At 35.8% G+C, this 26,996-nt stretch overlaps 1 protein-coding gene across 1 annotated transcript; it reads right to left on the reverse strand.

The window, feature by feature from the left end:
• Positions 1-17,971: 17,971 nt before the first annotated feature.
• LOC145096110 (uncharacterized) lies at positions 17,972-18,688 on the reverse strand. The gene has a single exon (XM_079033878.1). The coding sequence runs from the start codon at positions 18,686-18,688 to the stop codon at positions 17,972-17,974; it is 717 nt and encodes a 238-aa protein (XP_078890004.1).
• Positions 18,689-26,996: the final 8,308 nt, after the last annotated feature.

The following is a 26,996-nucleotide window of genomic DNA, read 5'->3' on the forward strand; positions in this document are numbered from 1 at the left end:
TATTTAAAACAAAATGATACATGTACCATGTAGATAAAGGAATGGGGATACGTGTCCATCAAATTAAGATATCCATTCCCTCCAATTGATTATTAACAGTATACGTGTAATTTAGATGAATGACCACCGTTTAAGAATTGTATGGAGCCTTTCAAGAGTCGGTTTATATTTTAGTATAAATAGGAGAATCATCTTTAAGTTTTGATCGTACCATATAATTGTTATTTTAGAGAAAATAGAGTCAGTGTTTTAAAGAGAATAGATTCTTGTGGAAATTATTCAACTACTCCGTAAGTCAGAAATATACATCCATCGTCTTATCAAGTGAGTGTATAGTCACTTTCATCTTACACATAAATATGAAGTATTTTCTATAAAATACGTGCTATGTGCATATGTATTGTTTGTTTATTTGAGATGGATGTTGAATGGATCTTTTATACAAGTTTTAAACTATATATATATATATATATATATATATATATATATATATACATATATTTATCTACAAATATGTTGGGTATAAAAATGGTAGATGAAATAGTTGGTGTGTGATGAAATGACGACAGACCTCGATGTTGTTGTTGTTGATTCAGTCATCTATCGGAGTATGGATGACGATCACGGACTCTTCTAGACAATCCAGTGGAATGCTAGCAGGCTCGGAACTTGTAGGTGTTTGTGAACGATGTGTTCACCAGTGTACTCCATTCCCCACATGGTTGCCTTACGGACATATATGGCTGAGGAATCCCCTTAGAAGTAAAGTCCATCCCGATGATAAAATCCTTAGATTAGGTCCCTTATATAGGTGTTTAGGGACGTAAAGTGAGGATAACGGGAATGGGTAATCATGGTCATTATTGGTTTGATGAAATTAAGAAATTTATTGTTGGTCGATGTAATTAATAAATTTATTATTATTTGTGGGTTGAAAATCCTATATGCTTACTAGGCTCCCAAGCCTGACCCACTCAGTTTTATGTATTACAGATAGTGGCGCTCGAGCATAGTTGTGATGTGTTGGGATGAGGGATTACGGATATAGGCCTGTAGATATGAAATAATGTAGTAAGGCTTATATTGTATTGTTTATACTTATGTACTGTATCGAACATGACATCCCGAGTCTTTTAATGAAATACAAATGATTTTGATAAATCTTTATCATATTATTGTTTTGGGACAAATTCCGCAACTCTTTTTTTAAAAGATTACTCTGATTTTGAAATAAAGTATAAACAAAACCAGTCTTTTCTGGCCGTGAAAAGGGGGATATCACAGTTGGTATCAGAGCATTAGTTTAAGCGAACTAGGAATTTGTAGGATTTCTAGACTTAAACTTAGAATGTTAAGTAATGATTGTGAGATGAATGTCTACCATATTTTAGACACGAGCACTAGAATATTTTAGGAAAGTTGCCTAAAATTCTTTTATGTGCTAAATGTTATATGTTTACCATATATGCCATTAAATGTTCGGATCTATGGTCTGTTGTCGACCAAATCTAGCATGTAAACGTTTCGGAGTCTATAGTGAATAAAGATCTAAATTCAAACTATTCGGTGTATAGATCAAGATGGTAAGAACCCGCAGTGGAGCTGAGAATGCAAATGGGAATAGGAATCAACTCCTAGTACTTGAGCAAGTACCTGTTACAGGAGCTGCACCTGAGCCAATGACGATGGCTGGAGTACAAGCGATGATACAGATGATGTTGGATCGCCAAATGGAGGAGACAAGGTGATTACTGCAACATAATAGGTAAGAAACTACGATACATGTTGAACAGCCTGAATTGAATGAAGGGCAATCAGAAGGAGGGAACTACAGTGGGACTGTTGGTCAAGCCAACCCACCGATAGTTAGACGAAACAATCAGGATGGAGGAGGTGATGGACGTGGATGCAAATACAAAGATTTTGTGGCATCCAAACCACCGTGTCTATTCGGAAGTCCGACACCAGTGGAAGTTATAAATTGGATCTCCGAAATGGAGACAATGTTTGAGAGTTGTGAGTGTAGCAACAAACAGAAGACCGCACTTGCAATTCCTCTGTTAAAATCTGGTGTATTGAGCTGGTGGAAGTTACTAGCTGATTCGATGCCCAAGGGAGAAGCTAGCAAGATGTCTTGGGAAGACTTTGTGGTACAACTGAAATTGCAATACACTGAGCAGGATCTTCTGGAAATTAATAATGAGTTTCAGAATTTGAAGAAACGAAAAATGAGCGACACTGAATACGCTGCTAGTTTTACGACAAAGATGAAGCTTGTTCCTTACCTAGTTCCAACTGAACTCTCTAAGTTCAATAAGTTTGCACATGGTTTACCAGCGGATTTTAGTCCAATGGTTAAGCAAGCAACCACATTGAAAGCGGCCATCTGGGCTGCTAAGAATGTTGAGACCCAAATCATGGAGAAGGGTCTGGAGAGGACAGATGTCGGTGAGAAGCGGAATTTTGAGGGACCTTCGAGGCCCAACAAGAAAAGTAAATTCTCGAAGTCTGGTTCGAGAGGAGGAGAAGGAGAAGCCAAATGGTGTGACAAATGTAAGAAGAAGCACCATGGGAAATGTGGCGAAGAGGTCACATGTTTTAAATGTAGAAATCCTGGGCACTATGCCAATGAATGCACCCTCATCAAGAAAGTTTGTTATGGGTGTGGTGAGGAAGGGCACATCTCGAGAGACTGCCCAAAGAAGAAAGGGGAAGCAAGGCCTAATCTCCCACCAAAGCCAAAAGCCAGAGCCTTTCAAATGAAACTTGAAGCTGCAAAGGAGGAAGTGGATGTCGCTTCAGGTACTTTTCTCGTAAACAAATTGCCTGCCCAAATTTTGTTTGATTCCGGAGCCAACTACTCCTTTATTTCGCACGAATTTGGTAGAAAACTAGCTTTGCTTGTTGATAGACTAGATGATGCTTTAATAGTAGAGGCTGCTGGTGGCAAGTTTATACATGTTAGCCATCGCATGAAAAAACATCTTCATAGACTTAAATGGGAATAAGTTTCACGAGGAATTACTGCCTATTGAAATAAATGGTTTTGACATCGTGTTGGGAATGGATTGGTTTAGCGCCAATGATGCCGAAATATTGTGCAGGAATAAGATAGTAAAAGTAAACCCGCAAGGGAAAGAGTCATTTATGGTGTATGGGGACAAACACAGAGTGAGTTCTGGAATCATTTCCACAATGAAAGCCAGAACGTGTTTGGCCAAGGAATGCACATCATATCTAGCGTTTGTGATTGATGCTTTGAAGGAAAAGAAGGAGGTGCAGAAGATACCAATGGTGTGTGACTTTCCGGAAGTCTTTCCTGAAGATCTTCCCGGATTACCACCTGATAAACAAGTGGAGTTTCAGATAGACATGTTACCAAGTACAACACCAATAGCAAGAGCACCATATCGATTAGCACCGACGAAGATGAAGGAGCTTATGACGCAACTTTAGGAGCTGTTGGACAACGGTCTCATTAGACCTAGTTCATCGCCCTGGGGAGATCTGGTGTTATTCGTAAAGAAGAAGGATGGAAGCATGAGAATGTGTATAGATTACAGAGAGCTGAACAAGGAAACAATAAAGAACAAGTACCCGTTGCCAAGGATTGATGACCTGTTTGATCAGTTGCAAGGCTCGAGTTATTTCTCGAAGATCGATCTAAGGTCAGGATATCATCAGCTAAAGGCGAGAGAGCAGGATATTGAGAAGACTAGATTCAGAACAAGATATGGACACTACGAGTTCTTGGTTATGTCATTTGGAATAACCAATGCTCCAGCAGCGTTCATGGATTTGATGAATAGGGTTTGTAAACCATTCCTCAATAAATCCGTGATAGTGTTCATAGATGACATTCTGATTTACTCGAAAAGCCAGGAGGAGCATGGTAAACACTTGCGAGAAGTGTTAGAAGTATTGAAAAAGAAGAAGTTGTATGCTAAATTCTCCAAATGTGATTTTTGGATTCTGGAAGTCCATTTCTTAGGTCATGTGGTCAACCAAGATGGAATAATGGTTGATCCAGCAAAGATTGAAGCTGTAATGAAGTGGGAACAACCGAAAAGTCCCTTGGAGATCCGAAGCTTTTTGGGATTAGCTGGATATTACAGAAGGTTTATCCAAGGCTTTTCTTTGATAGTTGCTCCATTCACAGCTTTGACCCACAAAGGAGCTACTTTTACTTGGAGTGAAAAGCATAAGGAAGCCTTTGAGAAGTTAAAGAAGAAATTATGTGAAGCACCAATTCTTTCTTTGCTAGAAGGAGTTGAAGACTTCACAGTTTATAGTGATGCATCTGGAGTTGGGTTAGATTATGTTCTGACCCAACGGGATAAGGTGATAGCATATGCATCAAGACAACTGAAAGAGCATGAAAAGAACTACCCCACTCATGATCTGGAGTTGGTAGCGGTAGTATTTGCCTTAAAGATATTGAGGCATTACCTTTATGGCACAAAGTGCAAAATCTTCACTGATCATAAGAGTCTCCAATATCTCTTTAATCAGAAGGAATTGAATATGAGGCAACGATGCTGGATGGAACTGCTTAAGGACTACGATTGTGAGATATTTTACCACCCCGGTAAAGCCAATGTTGTCGTTGATGCTCTCAGTCGGAAGGTAAACCTTGAAAAGAAAAACCCATGAGCGTTGACAATTGAAGTTGTCTCAATAATTGTGGAGAGTATAAAGAAAGCTCAGTAAGAAGCTTCAGAGAAGAATGATCGAAAGGGAGAACGTTTGGGCAAAACGTTAGTATTCGGTATAAACAGTCAAGGACTGGAGGTATTCCAAGATCGAATTTGGGTACCTAAGACAGGAGGAATAAGAGATCTTCTGATGGAAGAAGCCCACAAGACCATGTACTCGATTCATCCCGGTAGAACTAAAATGTATAGGGACCTAAAACCCTACTACTGGTGGCCGGTGAAGAAGCTCGATGTTGCTAAGTATGTGGCCGAATGTGTGACATGTGCGAGAGTTAAAGCACAACATCAGAAACCATATCGGAGTTTAGAACCTTTACCAGTACCCATGGGTAAATGGGAAGACATCCCCATGGATTTTGTGACTAAACTACCCAGAACGAAGAACGGTCACGACATGATTTGGGTGGTCGTGGATCGTTTCACTAAGAGTGCACACTTCATAGCAGCCAATGAAAAGTGGTCTATGGATAAGATCGCAAGTGCTTACATGAAGGAGATAGTAAGACTTCACGGTGTTCCTCTTATGATTGTATCGGATCATGATAGTCGTTTCACGTCAAGGTTCTGTGGAAGTCTACAGGAGGAATTGGGTATGAAATTGTGTCTGGGTACAGCTTACCATCCACAAACTGATGGTCAGAGCGAACGAACGATTCAAACACTGGAGGATATGCTAAGAGCACGTACCCTGGAATTCCAAGGTAACTGGGATGAACATTTACCTTTGCTAGAATTTTCCTACAATTACAGTTTCCACTCGAGTATCAAGATGGAACCTTACCAAGCTTTTTATGGACAGAAGTGTCGAACGCCGTCATGTTGGCTTGAAGCTGGAGAAAAGCAGTTTATGGGACTTGAGATAGTCCATCAGACTGCTGAAAAGTTGAAAGTGATTAGGAAAATGATGTTAGCAGCTCAGGATCGTCAAAAGAGCTATGCTGACAAGAAAAGAAAACCGATAACATTCGAAGTTGGTTATTCGGTTTTGCTTAAAGTCTCGTCGTGGAAGGGACTTATAAGATTTGGTAAAAGGGGAAAGTTGAGTCCAAGGTTTATTGGACCGTTTAAAGTTCTTCAGAGGATTGGAAATCAAGCTTACAAACTAGAACTACCAGAAGAACTAGATGGTATTCGTAACACTTTCCATGTGTGTTATTTGAGGAAGTTCACGGGAGATGTTCCCGACATAATTCCAACTTCTAAGTTAAGGCTGGATGAAAGCAAGAGGCTAATCGCAGAACCAGAGGCAATCATTGACCGTAAGACTAAATAGTTGTGACGCAAGATGGTCGATTTAGTACTTGTGCAATGGAAACATACGAATGGGCCAAATCTCACCAGGGAAACGGAGAGTGACATGATGAGTCGCTACTCGCATTTGTTTGCGGATGTGTGATTCCGGGGACAGAATCATCCTAAGGGGGAGAGAATTGTAAAGCCCGTGTTTCTGGGCTAAAGCATTAAAATGGTGTAATAGTCTAGGTCAACCTTTGTAAGTCGTTTTAAAATAATAAAGAGAAATTATGTGAATATTATGTGAATTATATGTTTAGTTACTTAATTATTACGATTTAATAAGTTAAGAATAAAAATAAGCATCGAAAATAAACGTTAAAAAAATAAAAAGATTATTTAAGATAAATAATCTTAACGAAAATTGTAACGATAGAAAATCTCAAATTATATAAGATGTATTTGGTCTAAATACATTCAAGAGTAAACCCAGGTAGTAAAATGGTATTTCTATGTTACACCCGTTTTTCGATGATATATTTTACGATGTTAGTCATCAATTATTAAATTTAGATAGTCGTAAAATAATATTTATTAATTATTTGGTGATATTTTGATATAAGGATAATACTAATTTGATTGTGTGTGTGTGTGTATATATATATATATATATATATATATATATATATATATATATATATATAAGATCAACTTATGTAATTGTAACAAAATAGTCGTTTTATGTGATATTACTCTAAACAATTATTTATAAATATTTTACATCCAAATAAAAATAAATAGAGAGAAACCCCCTAAATAACGTGTACATGGACTGTTGGCCAATTATAGAGATACATTTTAAAAATATGATACATGTACCATGTAGATAAAGGAATGGTGATATGTGTCCATCAAATTAAGATATCCATACCCTCCAATTGATTATTAATGGTATACGTGTAATTTAGATGAATGACCACCGTCTAAGAATTGTATGGAGCCTTTCAAGAGTCGGTTTATATTTTAGTATATATAGGAGAATCATCTTTAAGTTTTGATCGTACCAGATAATTGTTATTTTAGAGAAAATAGAGCCAGTGTTTTAAAGAGAATAGATTCTCGTGGAAATTATTCAACTACTCCGTAAGTCAGAAATATACATCCATCGTCTTATCAAGTGAGTGTATAGTCACTTTCATCTTACACATAAATATGAAGTATTTTCTATAAAATACATGTTATGTGTATATGTATCGTTTGTTTATTTGAGATGGATGTTGAATGGATGTTTTATACAAGTTTTAAACTGTATATATATATATATATATATATATATATATACATATATTTATCTACAAATATGTTGGGTATAACAATGGTAGATAAATAGTTGGTGTGTGATAAAATGATGAGAGACCTCGATGTTATTGTTGTTGTTGATTCGGTCACCTAGCGGAGTATGGATGACGACCACAGACTCTTCTAGACGATCCAGTGGAACACTAACATGCTCGCAACCTGTAGGTTTTTGTGAACGATGTGTTCACCGGTGTACTCCATCCCCCACATGGTTGCCTTTCGGACATATATGGCTGAGAAATCACCTTAGCAGTAAAGTACATCCCGATGATAAAATCCTTAGACTACGTCCCTTATATAGGTGTTTAGGGACGTAAAGTGAGGATAACGGGAATGGGTAATCACGGTTATTGTTGGTTTGATGAAATTAATAAATTTATTGTTGGTCGATGTAATTAATAAATTTATTATTATTTGTGGGTTGAAAACCCTATATGCTCACCAAGCTCCCAAGTCTGACCCACTCAGTTTTATGTATTACAGGTAGTGGCGCTCGAGCATAGTTGTGATGTGTTGGGATGAGGGATTACGGATATAGGCATGTAGATATGAAATAATGTAGTAAGGCTTATATTGTATTGTTTATACTTATGTACTGTATCGAACATGACATCCCGAGTCTTTTAATGAAATATATTTATAAGGAAATGCTTTTGATAAATCTTTATCATATTATTGTTTTGGGAGAAATTCCGCAACTCTTTTATTAAAAGATTACTCTGATTTTGAAATAAAGTATAAACAAAACCGGTCTTTTCTGGCCGTGAAAATGGGGATGTCACAAAGGCCATCTCCAATGCATTGAACTCTTAAGAGTGTAATGGATTGTCACATCAGCATTCCATTAACTATACCGTTTAACCTATTAGACACTTAAGAGTTCACTGGATTTCCACATCACCATTTTAATTTTTATTTTACAAATAATGTTAATAAATAAAACTAGAATATTACATTAATTAGAAATTCAAAGTTACAATTACTAAATATTAATTAGTGGCTTTAGACAATTGTCATGTTGTCAATTACAATTTAGTTTGTCAAAATTATCTAACGTATGTTCTCTTATACGACATTTATCATGGGATATACGCTAGAATGATATATTTCTAAATACTAGGCCTTCCTTTGTTTCAATCACATGAAATTCAAAACTGGCAAAACTGTTTTTAGTGCACTAATTTCTAAAAAAAAAAGATCATCGTTATACCACCTTGATGGTGGTAATGTGGTGGAAATATGTTGTTGAACATAAATTTATTAAACTAATGAATAAAGAAAAAGGAAAATTATATTATTTCTAATGGTGATGATGTTATTACAATTAACCAGAGCATTTCCTTTTAAGAACAAAATAATTTGCACATATCGTACTGCGGCGTGCAAATATTTCTCTTTGGTCCAATACAACAATAACAGAAATGGACTGGGAGTCGTGGACACACGGGACTAGGTACACAAATGCCGCTTATCGCATCCGTGCCTAAATCATGAATATTGGAATTTGTTTTCATCATCATAGATTTTGTTGTTCGATTGTCGTTGTCGTTCGTACAAATACCTACATAAGAAACATGTCAAAACAAAAATATATTAATATTATAGATATTGTCTATAAAACAAAGAGAGAATATCCTTATGTCGAAGAAGTCCTAACCTAGATTAAAAATGGAGAAAAATATGAGGAAATTTAACAATTGCTTATTGATAGACATCTTCAAATGATGAATATATGGGATACATGATATCATGAGTTCTCAGGGAGATATTTATATTGAGAAAAAAATGAATTCTTAATTGCAATTAATGTAGTCATTTATACATTTTTAGAAAAAGTGGTAAGTCCATTATGTATAAACTTACATAAAAGAAATTATTTATTTACCCATGATTTTCTATTTTTCTTTTGTTGTTTACCAATTAATGTTTGAGTAACATTATATATATATATATATATATATATATATATATATATAGTGTTATGTTCAAATACTTCTTATATCTATTGTGTTGTAGAAAGAACCAAAAAGAATTCAGTAAAATTAAATTATTATTTAATCAAATAAAAATATATATTAAAAAATTTTCAAAATTATATGTATATTAAATGATATCCATAATTATATTTTTTTAATGGAAACAAACTAAATCCGTCGTTAATGTCATCAATAATATTTTTTTTGAACGGATCATGGAGAACGAGAGCGTATTCTACTAGAATAATTTCTCATGCTTCTATATTAAACTCATATTCATCTAGAGTAAACCCTCGTTCACAACGTTGCATGCAACTTTGTTGTATTTTGAGTGAGTGGGTTCTGAAACAAATCACGAATTCATATGTATAAACCTAGATACAAATTCATTATAAAAGAATATTATTGCTGACATTAATGACGAATTAAATTAGTTTTTATAAAAAATATTATAATATGGATATCATTTAATATCTATCTTTATTTGATTAAACAATAATTTAACTTTATTAAATTCTTATTGGTCAATTCAAGCAACACAACGAACCTACTTCTCTCTCTCTCTCTCTCTCTCTCTCTCTCTATATATATATATATATATATATATATATATATATTGTATATTGTATATTTAGATAATACTCAAACATTACAATAAATGTTGGCCTTTTTGTAATGTTTGACTATTTCTTCGGTATAATTAATTGCAATGTTATCTAGTTTGCAAAAAGTCGATTTCGTGGTTATATTTAATAGAGACATATTCTTCCATCGATCTATTGTATTCTAGTAGTGACATATTATGATTACTAATAAAATATCAAAGAGTAAATAACAAATATTTATCTAACGTTTCTTTTTAAGTCATATTTCAACTTGGAAGCTAATCATTAAATACAAGTTTTCTTAATACCGAATAAATCACATATCTCCATTTAATGGAATCTTTTCTTAAGAAACCCATATTTTGAGAACTCTTGAAGAAAATGAACTTGATATTTATGATAATGAAAATCTTTTATAAATTTATGGAAAATCCCTAATTGAAATAGGTGGTATCGGATTCTATTAAATTCGATTTTCTTTTTTGTTTTTGGGTGAGACGTCTAATGATATGTTAGTTATTGAAAAATCAATTGGTATTTAACCAAAAATATATTGTTTATGACTACATACAAGGTAACCAAGTTGTAAAAAATCTCATGTGAAAATTACTTGATGTACCCATATTTTATTTCAAATATTTTAAACATTTTAGTGACCACAACCCTCCTAAGGGATTATTTAGCCGATTGTATGTGGATAACATAATTTTTCCAAAGTTTGGAGCCTTTTATTGTTAGAGATATGTCTTGTGAAACAACAATCTAGTCAGAATTATACATTAGCCTTTTGGTTTCTGCACAAACCATAATCTACACTACAAATGGAAAAGATAAGGGACCTAAATCAAAACTTACATTTGAAATATATAATATAATTATCTTGTATTTAAAATTAGCTAATTAGGTGATAAAGCTCAAAGAATATAAGTATCACTTGATCTTTGGATTGCTTTAATATATAAAGTAGACATACATAATCATACAATCAAGAGTTTTTCCTTCTACTCTTTTGATTCTACTCTCTTTGTCTTCCTCTTCGTCCATCTCTCTCTCTCTCTATCTATCTATCTATCTATCTATCTATCTATATATATATATATATATATATATATATATATATATATATATATATATATATAGATAGATAGAGGGAAAAGTTCAATAGAGAACCAAAATTATTGGTTCTTCAAGGAACCAAATCTTTTTTTCAATTTCTAGAGCTTATTCTTTATCGAAAAAAAATCTAAAAATATATCTAAATTCATATATTAACATTGTGAATGTGAAAAATATTTTTTGGGTTCACAACGTAAATCCGGATTCACGTTGTGAATTTTCAAAGATTCACATTGTGAATTTGACGTAAAAAAATCGAATTTTATATCATTGGAAAAAGGATAAAAAGTTATGAATTTTTGTATTTTTAGTTTTTTTTTTTGATAAAAAATAAGTTGTAAAAGTTGAAAAAAAGATTGGTTCCTTGGTTAATTATGGTTCTCTATTGAACCTCACCTTATATATATATATATATATATATATATATATATATATATATATATATATATATATAGGTAAAGGTTCAAATGAGAACCAAAAACGATTAAGAACCTAAGAACCAACTGATTAAGGGAAATTCTTGTCAAAACTGAACACCACCTTCCACTTACTGCATCCACTATTGCCGACGACCTTACCACTACCACCGTCGCATCCCTGCATTGTCTTTCTTCCACCACCTCCGCCACTCTCGATGTCCAGCTCTATAATTTTTATGTATCCTCTATATCTATAATTATTCGACAACCTCCAGATCAATGTTTTTCTGATTGTCGCGTCACTAGATCTTTCAGATCTGCAATTTTCTGAACGTCGTTGCACCAGATCTTCTCTATCTGTGATTTTACAATGACCACGACCTCTTTTCACTCCTCTCGCTTCTGCTCCGCCATAAACACCACCACTAGCATCTCCACATATCAGATTTGTTCCCCCACCAACACCTCCTCCTCCTTCTGCTTATATCCACCACATCGTTCGTTTTCTCCTCCAAACAGCGTCTTCATATTGCTTCAGATCTGCTTTGATAATGATCTATACGGTAATAAGATCAGATCTTGAATATCCGAAGACTCTAAGGAATATGACAATCTTAGATCTGTAAATCACAACAGATCTGGAAATAATGTGCGCACAAGGTGTTTGATGAAATGCCTCAACGAGATCTGTAAGTTTTTAAGCTTTGAATAAGTGTTTAAATTTTTGTTTTAAGCTTTGAATTAGTGTCTGAAGCGTGTATTGTGAGATGAGTATCTACCATATTTTAGACACGAGCACTAGAATATTTTAGGAAAGTTGCCTAAAATTCTTTTATGTGCTAAATGCTATATGTTTACCATATATGCCATTAAATGTTCGGATCTATGGTCTGTTGCCGACCGAATCTACCATGTAAACGTTTCGGAGTTTATAGTGAATAAAGATCTAAATTCAAACTATTCGGTGTTTAGATCAAGATGGCAAGAACCTGCAGTGGAGCTGGGAATGCAAATAGGAATAGGAATCAACTCCCAGTACTTGAGCAAGTACCTGTTACAGGAGCTGCACCTGAGCCAATGACGATGGCTAGAGTACAAGCGATGATACAGATGATATTCGATCGCCAAATGGAGGAGAGAAGGTGATTACTACAACATAATAGGGAAGAAACTACGATACATGTTGAACAGCCTGAATTGAATGAAGGGAAATCAGAAGGAGGGAACTACAGTGGGACTGTTGGTCCAGCCAACCGACCGATAGTTAGACGAAACAATCAGGATGGAGGAGGTGATGGACGTGGATGCAAATACAAAGACTTCGTGGCATCCAAAACACCGTGTCTATCAGGAAGTACGACACCAGTGGAAGTTATAAATTGGATCTCCGAAATAGATAAAATGTTTGAGAGTTGTGAGTGTAGCAACAAACAGAAGACCGCACTTGCAATTCCTCTGTTAAAATCTGGTGTATTGAGCTGGTGGAAGTTACTAGCTGATTCAATGCCCAAGGGAGAAGCTAGCAAGATGTCTTGGGAAGACTTTGTGGTACAACTGAAATTGCAATACACTGAGCAGGATCTTCTGGAAATTAATAATGAGTTTCAGAATTTGAAGAAACGAAAAATGAGCGATACTGAATATGCTGCTAGTTTTACGGAAAAGATGAAGTTTGTTCCTTACCTAGTTCCAACTGAACTCTCTAAGGTCAATAAGTTTGCACATGGTTTACCAGCGGATTTTAGTCCAATGGTTAAGCAAGCAACCACATTGAAAGTCGCCATCTGGGCTGCTAAGAATGTTGAGACCCAGATCAGGGAGAAGGGTCTGGAGAGGACAGATGTTGGTGAGAAGAGGAAGTTTGAGGGACCTTCGAGGCCCAACAAGAAAAGTAAATTCTCGAAGTCTGGTTCGAGAGGAGGAGGAGGAGAAGCCAAATGGTGTGACAAATGTAAGAAGAAGCTCCATGGGAAATGTGGCGAAGAGGTCACATGTTTTAAATGTAGAAATCCTGGGCACTATGCCAATGAATGCACCCTCATCAAGAGAGTTTGCTATGGGTGTGGTGAGGAAGGGCACGTCTCAAGAGACTACCCAAAAAAGAAAGGGGAAGCAAGGCCCAATCTCTTGCCAAAGCCAAAAACCAGAGCCTTTCAAATGACACTTGAAGCTGCAAAGGAGGAAGTGGATGTCGCTTCAGGTACTTTTCTCGTAAACAAATTTCCTGCCCAAATTTTGTTTGATTCTGGAGCCAACTACTCATTCATTTTGCACGAATTTTGTAGAAAACTAGCTTTGCTTGTTGATAGACTAGATGATGCTTTAATAGTAGAGGCTGCTGGTGGCAAGTTTATACATGTTAGCCATCGCATGAAAAAACATCTTCATAGACTTAAATGGGAATAAGTTTCACGAGGAATTATTGCCTATTAAAATAAATGGTTTTGACATCGTGTTGGGAATGGATTGGCTTAGCGCCAATGATGCCGAAATATTGTGCAGGAATAAGATAGTAAAAGTAAACCCGCAAGGGAAAGAGTCATTTATGGTGTATGGGGACAAACACAGAGTGAGTTCTGGAATCATTTCCACAATGAAAGCCAGAACGTGTTTGGCCAAGGAATGCACATCATATCTAGCGTTTGTGATTGATGCCAAGAAGGAAATGAAGGAGATGCAGAAGATACCGATGGTGTGTGACTTTCCGGAAGTCTTTCCCGAAGATCTTCCCGGACTACCACCTGATAAACAAGTGGAATTTCAGATAGACATGTTACCAGGTACAACACCGATAGTAAGAGCACCATATCGATTAGCACCGACGAAGATGAAGGAGCTTATGACGCAACTTTAGGAGCTGTTGGACAACGGTCTCATTAGACCTAGTTCATCGCCCTGGGGAGATCCGGTGTTATTCGTAAAGAAGAAGGATGGGAGCATGAGAATGTGTATAGATTATAGAGAGCTGAACAAGGCAACAATAAAGAACAAGTACCCGTTGCCAAGGATTGATGACTTGTTTGATCAGTTGCAAGGCTCGAGTTATTTCTTGAAGATCGATCTAACGTCAGGATATCATCAGCTAAAGGCGAGAGAGCAGGATATTGAGAAGACTAATTTCAGAACAAGTAATGGACACTACGAGTTCTTGGTTATGTCATTTGACTAACGAATGCTCCAGCAGCATTCATGGATTTGATGAATAGGGTTTGTAAACCATTCCTCGAAAAATCCGTGATAGTGTTCATAGATGACATTCTGATTTGCTCGAAAAGCCAGGAGGAGCATGGTAAACACTTGCGAGAAGTGTTAGAAGTATTGAAAAAGAAGAAGTTGTATGCTAAATTCTCCAAATGTGATTTTTGGATTCAGGAAGTCCAATTCTTGGGTCATGTGGTCAACCAAGATGGAATAATGGTTGATCCAGCAAAGATTGAAGTTGTAATGAAGTGGGAACAACCGAAAAGTCCCTTGGAGATCCGAAGCTTTTTGGGATTAGCTGGATATTACAGAAGGTTTATCCAACGCTTTTCTTTGATAGCTGCTCCATTCACAGCTTTGACCCACAAAGGAGCTACTTTTACTTGGAGTGAAAAGCATAAGGAAGCCTTTGAGAAGTTAAAGAAGAAATTATGTGAAGCACCAATTCTTTCTTTTCTAGAAGGAGTTGAAGAGTTCGCAGTTTATAGTGATGCATCTGGAGTTGGGTTAGATTATGTTCTGACCCAACGAGATAAGGTGATAGCATATGCATCAAGACAACTGAAAGAGCATGAAAAGAACTACCCCACTCATGATCTGGAGTTGGCAGCGGTAGTATTTTCCTTAAAGATATTGAGGCATTACCTTTATGGCACAAAGTGCAAAATCTTCACTGATCATAAGAGTCTCCAATATCTCTTTAATCAGAAGGAATTGAATATGAGGCAACGACGCTGGATGGAACTGCTTAAGGACTACGACTGTGAGATACTTTACCACCCTGGTAAAGCCAATGTTGTCGCTGATGCTCTCAGTCGGAAGGTAAACCTTGAAAAGAAAAACCCAAGAGTATTGACAATTGAAGTTGTCTCAACAATTGTGGAGAGTATAAAGAAAGCTCAGGAAGAAGCTTCAGAGAAGAATGATCGAAAGGGAGAACGTTTGGGCAAAACGCTAGTATTCGGTATAAACAGTCAAGGACTGAGGGTATTCCAAGATCGAATTTGGGTACCTAAGACAGGAGGAATAAGAGATATTTTGATGGAAGAAGCCCACAAGACCATGTACTCGATTCATCCCAATAGAACTAAAATGTATAGGGACCTAAAACCCTACACTGGTCGCCGATGATGAAGCTCGATGTTGCTAAGTATGTGGCCGAATGTGTGACATGTGCTAGAGTTAAAGCACAACATCAGAAACCGTATCGGAGTTTAGAACCTTTACCTGTACCCATGGGTAAATGGGAAGACATCACCATGGATTTTGTGACTAAACTACCCAGAACGAAGAACGGTCACAACATGATTTGGGTCATCGTGGATCGTTTCACTAAGAGTGCACACTTCATAGCAGCCAACGAGAAGTGGTCTATGGATAAGATCGCAAATGCTTACGTGAAGGAGATAGTAAGACTTCACGGTGTTCCTCTTATGATTATATCGGATCATGATAGTCGTTTCACGTCAAGGTTCTGTGGAAGTCTACAGGAGGAATTGGGTATGAAATTGTGTCTGAGTACAGCTTACCATCCACAAACTGATGGTCAGAGCGAACGAGCGATTCAAACACTGGAGGATATGCTGACAGCATGTACCCTTGAATTCCAAGGTAACTGGGATGAACATTTACCTTTGCTAGAATTTTCCTACAATTACAGTTTCCACTCAAGTATCAAGATGGAACCTTACCAAGCTTTTTATGGACAGAAGTGTCGAACGCCGTCATGTTGGCTTGAAGCTGGAGAAAAGCAGTTTATGGGACTTGAGATAGTCCATCAGACTGCTGAAAAGTTGAAAGTGATTAGGGAAATGATGTTAGCAGCTCAGGATCGTCAAAAGAGCTATGCTGACAAGAAAAGAAAATCGATAACATTCGAAGTTGGTTATTCGGTTTTGCTTAAAGTCTCGTCGTGGAAGGGACTTATAAGATTTGGTAAAAGGGGAAAGTTGAGTCCAAGGTTTATTGGACCGTTTAAAGTTCTTCAGAGGATTGGAAATCAAGCTTACAAACTAGAACTACCAGAAGAACTAGATGGTATTCGTAACACTTTCCATGTGTGTTATTTGAGGAAGTTCACGGGAGATGTTCCCGACATAATTCCAACTTCTAAGTTAAGGTTGGATGAAAGCAAGAGGCTAATCCCAGAACCAGAGGCAATCATTGACTGTAAGACTAAAAAGTTGTGACGCAAGATGGTCGATTTAGTACTTGTGCAATGGAAACATACGAATGGGCCAAATCTCACCCAGGAAACGGAGAGTGATATGATGAGTCGCTACCCGCATTCGTTTGCTGATGTGTGATTCCGGGGACAGAATCATCCTAAGGGGGAGAGAATTATAAAGCCCGTGTTTCTGGCTAAAGCATTAAAAATGGTGTAATAGTCTAGGTCAACCTTCGTAACTCGTTTTAAAATAATAAAGAGAAATTATGTGAATATTATGTGAATTATATGTTTATTTACTTAATTATTACGATTTAATAAGTTAAGAATAAAAATAAGCGTCGAAAATAAACGTTAAAAAAAATAAAATGATTATTTAAGATAAATAATCTTAACGAAAATTGTAGCGATAGAAAATCTCAAATTATATAAGATGTATTTGGTCTAAATACATTCAAGAGTAAACCCAGGTAGTAAAATGGTATTTCTATGTTACACCCGTTTTTCGATGATATATTTTACGATGTTAGTCATCAATTATTAAATTTAGATAGTCGTAAAATAATATTTATTAATTATTTGGTGATATTTTGATATAAGGATAATACTAAGTTGATTTTATATTATATATTTGTAAGTTATGATTCTTACAAAGTACGTGTGTGTGTGTGTGTGTATATATATATATATATATATAAATATATATATATATATATATAAATATATATATATATATATATATATATATATATATATATATATATACTAGCCGTTTACCCGCGCTAAGCGCCGGGCGGCAAAAAGTTTCTTTCGGAAGATAGTTTTAATAGTTTCCTTTAGACGTGAGTTATTCATTGCGGCCATTTGGTAGACTATTATGTGTCGAATAGTTCATTTCAACATATAGTTTCTTGCTAGGTGTATAGTCATACAATACGATAAAAGTTGAGTCTACATCTCAAATAATTCATCTGATAGTTCATACTTGATTTTAACAATATATAAATAACAACAATCTGCAACCATATAGTTTTGTACATTTATAACATGTCCAATATATAACCTACACCAATCTGCAATCATGTTGCTTCATCTGCTAGCCCTGCATTAAACATCAAATAAGCATCTAAGATACATATTTGAAGAAATTGTATAATAATAAGTTGTTGATTGTACCTTGTTAATCACATAACACTTCTTTGTACACAACGTTTGATGTGTAGATTCCATCATTATGAAACGTTTTTTCCGGCTTTACTAATACCTTGGACAACGCCACATAAAGCTGGCCATGTGAGAATACCGATTCTGGTAGATAAACACCTACATTTGGAATTGTTTGTCCTTGAGCTTTATTGATTGTCATAGAGAAACTAAGCTGAATTGGAAACTGCTTTCTTTTAAGTTTGAATGGGAACATCTCATCGTCAGACGGACATAGAGGAATTCTTGGTAAAAACACTCTTTTTCCAGCATGTTGGCCAACCGCTATCTCTGCATCAATGACATTTTGTTGGAAAGCTCGACATATCAATCTGGTGCCATTACATAACCCATTTGAAGGATCGATATTTCGCAAAAGTATTACAGGGCACCCAGTTTTTAACCGAAGATAATGAGGGGGTACACCACTAACATTTAGCGAGTTCAAATACTCCATCGGATATAAGTTATTTTTGTCATCTTCCGCTTCATCAAAACTATAGTAAACTTTTTGCTCGCCAGAAAATCGTTCGATCAACTTATTATTAATCTCATCAACACTTTCATTTTTAGTTGACAGTATCGCCCTCGAAATGATAAATTTTGAGTCGGCGCCGTTGGATTCCAAAGAAGGAAATATTGCATCAATTAGAGCGTCCACTGATTTAGTTTTATCAGTGTACCGAATGGACATGTAATTTTACTCATAATAGCATCTTCCCCTTACCATTTATGCCCTTGTAACTAAAAAAACATAATACCCATCAGGATTTTAAGTTTAAAAAATATATGTCAAAGAAGCAAGCTTATTTCTCCCTGAAAAGAATCAAATAAACAAACATTAAAACAACACAACAAACTATATTTTTTCTTGATTACTGCTTCCTGTTTAAAAATCATATAAAGCAACATACTTTTATTTATGAGTGAAAAAAGTACATTTTAGATTTTTTTTTATTAAATAAAAAAATGCTAACCTTTAATTTCATTAGTTTGCTAGAATCTAAAATCCGAGCAAGAATATTCAAAACTGTAAGCTTCATTTTTTGTTATCCAGTATTGTTGTTGATCTTTCTTTGATGTTACCTGTAGCATGAAACCAGCATTAGCCAAAAGTTCAATAACTCCAAACGAAATTACATGTAACAAATGCAACCTAAGAGCTAAACATTACTTCTTGTAAGATCAAAGAAAAAGTATGACCTTGATACACAACTTGTCCATCTGCTAAAAGTATGACATCATCAAATAGGTCATAGGTCTCATTTTGCCTGTTGTGACTCGCTTTTTTTTGTCCCCCCTGAAATACCCCTAAACATTTCATCTCCTACTACATTGTTTTCAAGACACTTCAAGACCTAAAATCTGCATATCTGAACATAAAGGGCATTATCAAACAATCAAGCCCTATTGAAATGAATAAAAAACATATAGCAAGCTTTTAAATAGAAAAATAGAATATAGAAATTAGCAAAAAATGTATTAGCATTGGGGAAAAGTGTTAACCTTAGATATTGTTTTGGATGATCAAGGAAGAGGGAATTAAAGTCATACCTCAACTACCCTTTTTGTTACATCAAGTTTAAGCATCGCTTCCTGTAGCTTTGGAATCGAACATTTCATCGAACACATGGCGTGCAAAATGAAATAAAATTCCAATTAATAAGAAAATATTTGAGTATAGCCAACAATGCACTGAAAATAGTTCAATAATCAGGAAACAAGATCGTACCTATAATTTAAAAGTATCCTCAGAACAAAAAACATCTCTTTAATCTCGTTAACTTCTCAGATGACTAAGCTTCAACTGGTGTGCAGCCTGAGACAGAAGATAGAAACATATTCGTTGGTGTTGATGGTGATAACATGATAGGATTAGGGTTTCTCGTCTTGAAAGAAGGTAGAATATGAGCGATAGAGGGGGTGACGATAACGGTGGCTATATTAGGGTTTTAAAAGCTGGATGTTCATTATTGTTTTCTTGAGCAGACACATGTGCGATTATGGTTTTGAGAGGAGAAACAAAGGTAGAGAAAAGTAGTGTTGTAGGGTGTCGATCATCCAGTGTAGAAGGATGAGCATTTGATTGAGCACATAACACTTAATGGATGAAGGGATCTCCGGTTACCTTCTACAGCTTGCAGCGGCGGCGGAAGGAGAGTGGAGAGGGTGGTGGTACTGAAGGTCCACCGGAAACTGAAGCAAGTAAGAAGAGAGATAGAATAGATGTGGGTTTGACGGCGTCTGATGTTTTGTCGAGGATGTTAGGGTTAAGATAGAGTAAAGATACGATGAGTTACATTGTAAGCTTAAAAAGATTGTACACCATGTTGTAAGAGTTATACCTCTTAAATTTCAAGAAATAGGCAATATGTTTAATAATATAGTAAAGATATATATATATATATATATATATATATATATATATATATAAAAGATCAACTTATGTAATTGTAACAAAATAGACATTTTATGTGATATTACTCTAAACAATTATTTATAAATATTTTACATCCAAATAAAAATAAATAGAGAGAAACCCCCTAAATAACGTGTACGTGGACTATTAGCCAATTATAGAGATATATTTAAAAAAAATGATACATGTACCATGTAGATAAAGGAATGGTGATACGTGTCCATCAAATTAAGATATTCATACCCTCCAATTCATTATTAATGGTATACGTGTAATTTAGATGAATGGCCACCATTTAAGAATTGTATGGAGCCTTTCAAGGGTCGGTTTATATTTTAGTATATATAGGAGAATCATCTTTAAGTTTTGATCATTCCAGATAATTGTTATTTTAGAGAAAATAGAGTCAGTGTTTTAAAGAGAATAGAGTCTCGTGGAAATTATTCAACTACTCTGTAAGTCAGAAATATACATCCATCGTCTTATCAAGTGAGTGTATAGTCACTTTCATCTTACACATAAATATGAAGTATTTTCTATAAAATACGTGTTATGTGTATATGTATTGTTTGTTTATTTGAGATGGATGTTGAATGGATGTTTTATACAAGTTTTAAATTGTCTATATATATTTTTATCTACAAATATGTTGGGTATAACAATGGTAGATGAAATAGTTGGTGTGTGATAAAATGATGAGAAACCTCGATGTTGTTGTTGTTGTTGATTAGGTCATCTAGCGGAGTATGGATGACGACCACGAACTCTTCTAGACGGTCCAGTGGAACGCTAGCATGCTCGCAACCTGTAGGTGTTTGTGAACGATGTGTTCACCGGTGTACTCCATCCCCCACATGGTTGCCTTACGGACATATATGGCTGAGGAATCCCTTTAGCAGTAAAGTCCATCCCGATGATAAAATCCTTATACTAGGTCCCTTATATAGGTGTTTAGGGACGTAAAGTGAGGATAATGGGAATGGGTAATCACGGTTATTATTGGTTTGATGAAATTAATAAATGTATTGTTGGTCGATGTAATTAATAAATTTATTATTATTTGTGGGTTGAAAACCCTATATGCTCACCAGGCTCCCAAGTCTGACCCACTCAGTTTTATGTATTACACGTAGTGGCGCTCGAGCATAGTTGTGATGTGTTGGGATGAGGGATTACGGATATAGTCCTGTATTCATGAAATAATGTAGTAAGGCTTATATTTTATTGTTTATACTTATGTACTGTATCGAACATGATATCCCGAGTCTTTTAATGAAATACATTTATAAGGAAATGATTTTGATAAATCTCTATCATATTATTGTTTTGGGACAAATTCCGCAACTCTTTTATTAAAGTATTACTCTGATTTTGAAATAAAGTATAAACAAAACCGGTCTTTTCTGGCCGTGAAAATGGGGATGTCACAAAGGCAATCTCCAATGCATTGAACTCTTAAGAGTATAATGGATTGCCACATCAGCATTCCATTAACTATACCGTTTAACCTATTAAACTCTTAAGAGTTCACTGGATTTCCATATCACCATTTTAATTTTTATTTTATAAATAATGTTAATAAATAAAACTAGAATATTACATTAATTAGAAATTCAAAGTTACAATTACTAAATATTAATTAAAGATTACAATTTAGAAATTAAAAATTACAAATAATATACTAAATAAAAAGTACAATATCTAAAATACAAATTTTACTTCATATTGAATTTTATTTTAATCTCGTCACAGCGGTTTCTCCAAATTTCACATCCATCTTCCGACATGGTACTAGGATCCATGAAAATGATTGAAATTTCATCATTCTTAACATTTTCTTCATTAGTTTTCATCTTTCTTTCTTTCAATGCATTCTTCATATCCAAAGTGTTATCGTAGAGCTCAAAAGTCTTTTTATTTTCTTCTATATGTTTTTCAAGTATTTCATCAAGCCTATTACTAGACGACGAAGTGGAATTGGTGGCTTTCCCTTTTACTACTTTTTTTGCTGCATTCATACCAATTGGACGAGCTGTAACATCATCATTATCCAAGTTAATGAAAGATTTTGTAATTTATGAGGATATAGATGCCCTAGATGCAGTGCTTGAACCTTTCCGTTTCTGTTCATTTTTAACGATATTCCAAATATGTTATTGCCTAAAATTGGGACCATATATAGCATGATAATGCTCAAAAGCTGTACTTTTGAGATCATCCTCATACCATCCATTAAGGTATTGACTTTTCAACACTATATACATTTGATTAAACGCAACTGCAAATGGGTTCATGTAATGCCAATGCGTTTTGAGGTTGGCTTGAGTTCTTGCAACGTTCGCCATGTTGCTTTTTTCGTAGTATGCACTAATTCGTCGCCAGAACTCTTTATCACGTTGTTGACTTCCAGTAATGCTATCTTCTGAAATTTGTAGCCAATCTTTTGCCAACAACATTTCTTCTTCTTTGCTCCAATAGGTTTTTTTTTCGTTTCTTGGTAGGAGTTTTTGTTGGTGTTGGCTCATTTTCTGGAATATGGGGAGGATTTGGGCTGGTAGAACCTGGGTATGCATTGTGGTATGAATGTTGTGAATGTTTATTTGGATTTGGGTATGGATATTGTGGATAATTGTTTGGACTTGGATATGGATATTGTAGATGATTGTTTGGATTTGGGTATGGATGTTATGGATGATTTTTTGGATTTGAGTATGGATGTTATGGATGATTGTTTGGATTTTCAGGATCATAAGAACATAACAAGTGTGTATAGTAATTTGGATTCATGATTGGTGTATCAGATGGTTGGTAGGTGTGAATGAGAATAGAATATGTTGGTCTTTATTTGTAGAGTTGAACATCTTGTATGCATTTGCCTTTAATTTGAATTTCATTTGACTTTAACTTGAACTTCACTTTACTTTAATTTCAATTTCATTTTACTCCAATTTCAATTTCATTTAACTTTAATTTGGATTTCGTTTCACTTTAATTTCAATTTCATTTGACTCCAATTTCAATTTCATTTAACTTTAATATGGATTTCCTTTCACTTTAATTTCAATTTCATTTTACTTTAATTTCAGTTTCATTCGAATATCATTTGGATTTCATTTTACTTTAATTTTAATTTCATTTGAATATAATTTGAATTTCATTTGACTCTATATTTTTGCTATAAAAGAATAGTACATTTTTATTATTTCATACCTACCAATTCAAACTATTTTTTATTTTTTCTCATACGATGTCATCATCATCCTCAGATGATTCCGCTTCTGAATTCATAATCAACCATCTCACAAGTAATTCTACATTCCAACTATAATCAATGACTTACATATATAACATATGTTAAAATTAAAGTAGTCAACCTTAAAAATGTAGTCAATTTTAATTATTTTATATTAAGAAAAAAGGAAAAAAATCAGAATTTGCCAATGGAATAAAATGAAAATTAATAAAAATTAAGAAAAAGCCATGTGGTATATTGCAATGTAAATGTAATGTGAGAATTTATTTCCCAATAGTTGATTTAAGTGGTCACCATTAACTTTTAATTTGTTAAATGTTAAATAAGTATATAATTAAACAACATCGAATAATTAAAACACAAACATTTTTACTATAATAAGATATTTAGCTGCATTTACACATTACGATAATCATATTACATATGTCAACTTTACATTCGTAAAAAAAAGCCCTAAAAAGATAGTATTTACATTCAAAATTCCAATACCACCTACAAAGACATTTTATATATTTACAAAAAAGATTGTACTCCTAATACCACCTACAGACCAACAAAAATCCAATTCGGAATCATACTTGACACCTTCATCAATGAACCACTAGGTTTTATGGTGTGACATCGGCAAATTTATTGTCATTATAAAAAATTTATTTGTGCTTATTTTAAAACATGTGAGATAATATTAACATTAAACATCTATGAATAAACGTTCGATATTAAAAGATTTTCAAAACTTAGGATGTCAGAACTGATACAAAACATAAGAATACACATATCTTACATTATATTATACTAATGATCTACATCTCCAATAATCTCTCAGTGTAACGTATCTTCAGATCGATACCTGTGATGCAGCTAAACTTAATTGGTCAGATTGGGAAACCTGATGAGTACATAGGGTTTTCAACCCACAATAATATATTTAATATGTTTAATTATCAATTAATTAACTTAATTACCCATCCCCGTTTTCTCTATTTATTCTTCCCAAAGGATTTATCCTAAGGATCATCGCCTACATCACATAGCCAGTAATGTTTCAGAGATTAATCCCCCAATACACGTCCAGTAAGGGTTAGAGTATCATCGCATGAATACGTAGTTACTACATCGCTTGAACTCGTAATTCATCACATGCAGGTTATGAGCCTATCAGTGTTTCCACATGACTCTTTTAGATTAGTCGGTAGTCGCCATCTATAGTACGATAGATGACTACATCGCAACATCGCAAGTCAAGGTCAAGGTATCTACTACTCATCTCCTATTTATTATCACCTATTTATCATCACCTATCTACCATCACTTATTTATCATCTATCATCTCCTATCTTGTAACACCCAAAATCAGGAAGGCCAAGAAAGGAAAGAAAACCCTAAGTCAAAGGACCGACCCGTTGAGTCCAAGGAGGAACTCGGCGAGTCCGAGCGGGATCCGGGTCAAGGGGTAAGTGACCGACTCGGCGAGTCGGCTCAGGGGACTCGGCGAGTCTGGTCTGAACAAGGAAAACCCTAATCCTGGGAGTTGTATCCTATATAAAGGGTGTTATATCCCTTTCTCAGCCTCCATATCATCCTAGAGAGCATGTAAACCCTAGATTTCGTGTGAACTTCCATCATTTGAGAGAAATAGCTTTGGAGGAAGGAAACATTGAAAGGAACTTGAAGATCAAGAAGGTTGCTTCAAAGGAGAGGTGTAGATCCGAGATCTACTTCAGTTAGTGTTCATATTGGAGGTAATGAGCTGCTATCTTCCCTCCTTTGCATCTAGATCTATTTTGTTATGAGATTTGGGGGTTTTATGGTTGTTTGAGACCCAATTCGGGTTTGGGGCTTAGATACGTGGTTGCCACTTCAGATCTAGTGTTGGGATGGTCCAATATGTCGTAAAGCATTAGATATTGAGTAGCTGGTGAAGCCCTTTTGTCCTAAAACCTAGCCCAAGAGTGTTTTGAGCCTAGATCTCTTTAGTTATACATAAAGTTTGGAACTTTATGTAAGGATTGAGCTTTGGAAGTATGGATCTATGATTTGGAGCCCCTGCATGGCTCGAAAATCCACTGAATGGATTAAGAATGGGAGCGACTCGGCGAGTTACATGGGTGGACTCGGCGAGTTGGTTGAAGTTGGGCAGGAACTCGATGAGTTGGAAGAACAACTCGGTGAGTCTGTTGAAGATTGCCTTGGACTCGATGAGTATGATCTTGCACTCGGCGAGTCAAGTCGCGAAACCCCGAACCCTTCAAGTTGAGACTCGAATCAGCGAGTCGAGTGGAGACTCGGTGTGTTGGTGGACTCGGCGAGCCACGGACTGACTCGGCGAGTCGAGTCGTGAATGGAAGGACTCTGAGCATATGAACTCTGCGAGTCAGTAGGTTGACTCGGCGAGTAGGGTTGACCTGGAAGGTTGACCTTGACCAGGACTTTGATTTTGACCAGAGTTGACTTAGTTGACTTTAAGAGGACAGTTAGACTAAGTATTGCATTGATATTGGTAGCTCGGGGAGCTAGTGGAGCAGGTGTTCAGAGAGTCGCCGGGTAGCAGCTAGAGGGATTATCAGCAAGTTCAGCAAGTGCAGGTGAGTTTCCCTTTGTGTGAATGGGTCTGAGGCCACAATGCTGGCCCATGTAGTTATGAGTAGAAGACCCGGGGGTTAGCCCTAGGCACAGTATGCTAGTATGATATTCAAGACGAGGTCCAATGATAGCGGGCGAGTGCCTAAGGAATGTTTTATGTGATAGTTTATACTTGTTGTCTGTGTGATACTTGTATGTGCCTGGTAGGGATGTGAGTGTGGGCGAGGTCCCGTATCTCACTAATAGCAGAGTGTGGATGTTGTTCCACATCTCAATAGCGGCAGATCAGGGGCGAGGCCCAAGTTAGGGAAAGAGTGAGTGTAAGTTGGGCCCATATCTTACTATCAGTAGGAGCATGAACGGGGTTCCATGACTCATCAGTAGCAGGACCAGGGCGATGCCTAGGATAGGCGAGGCCTTAGGACAGGATCTGTTAGTATGTGTTTAGCTTATGTGTTGTGATATGTTTATGTGCTATTATATGTTAGCGGGTGAGGCCCTGTGACAGGCGAGGCCTAAGTGATACAGATTTGTATCCAAGCGGGGCTGGAAGCCAGGTGAGGCCTGGAGTGGCGGGGCCATTGTAGCGGGTGATGCCCGAGGTAGGAGGAGAGGCTCAGAATAGCGGGCGTGGCCCAGTATGTGCAGTTTGTGGTTATGCATGGTATGTGGTAGGTTAGGGAACTCACTAAGCTTCGTGCTTACGGTTTTCAGTTTTGTTTTCAGGTATTTCCGGTAGCAGAGGGA

The sequence above is a fragment of the Lactuca serriola genome, chromosome 3 (genome assembly GCF_051521515.1).
Source record: "Lactuca serriola cultivar US96UC23 chromosome 3, Lser_US96UC23_V15, whole genome shotgun sequence".
Classification (NCBI taxonomy): Eukaryota; Viridiplantae; Streptophyta; class Magnoliopsida; order Asterales; family Asteraceae; genus Lactuca; species Lactuca serriola.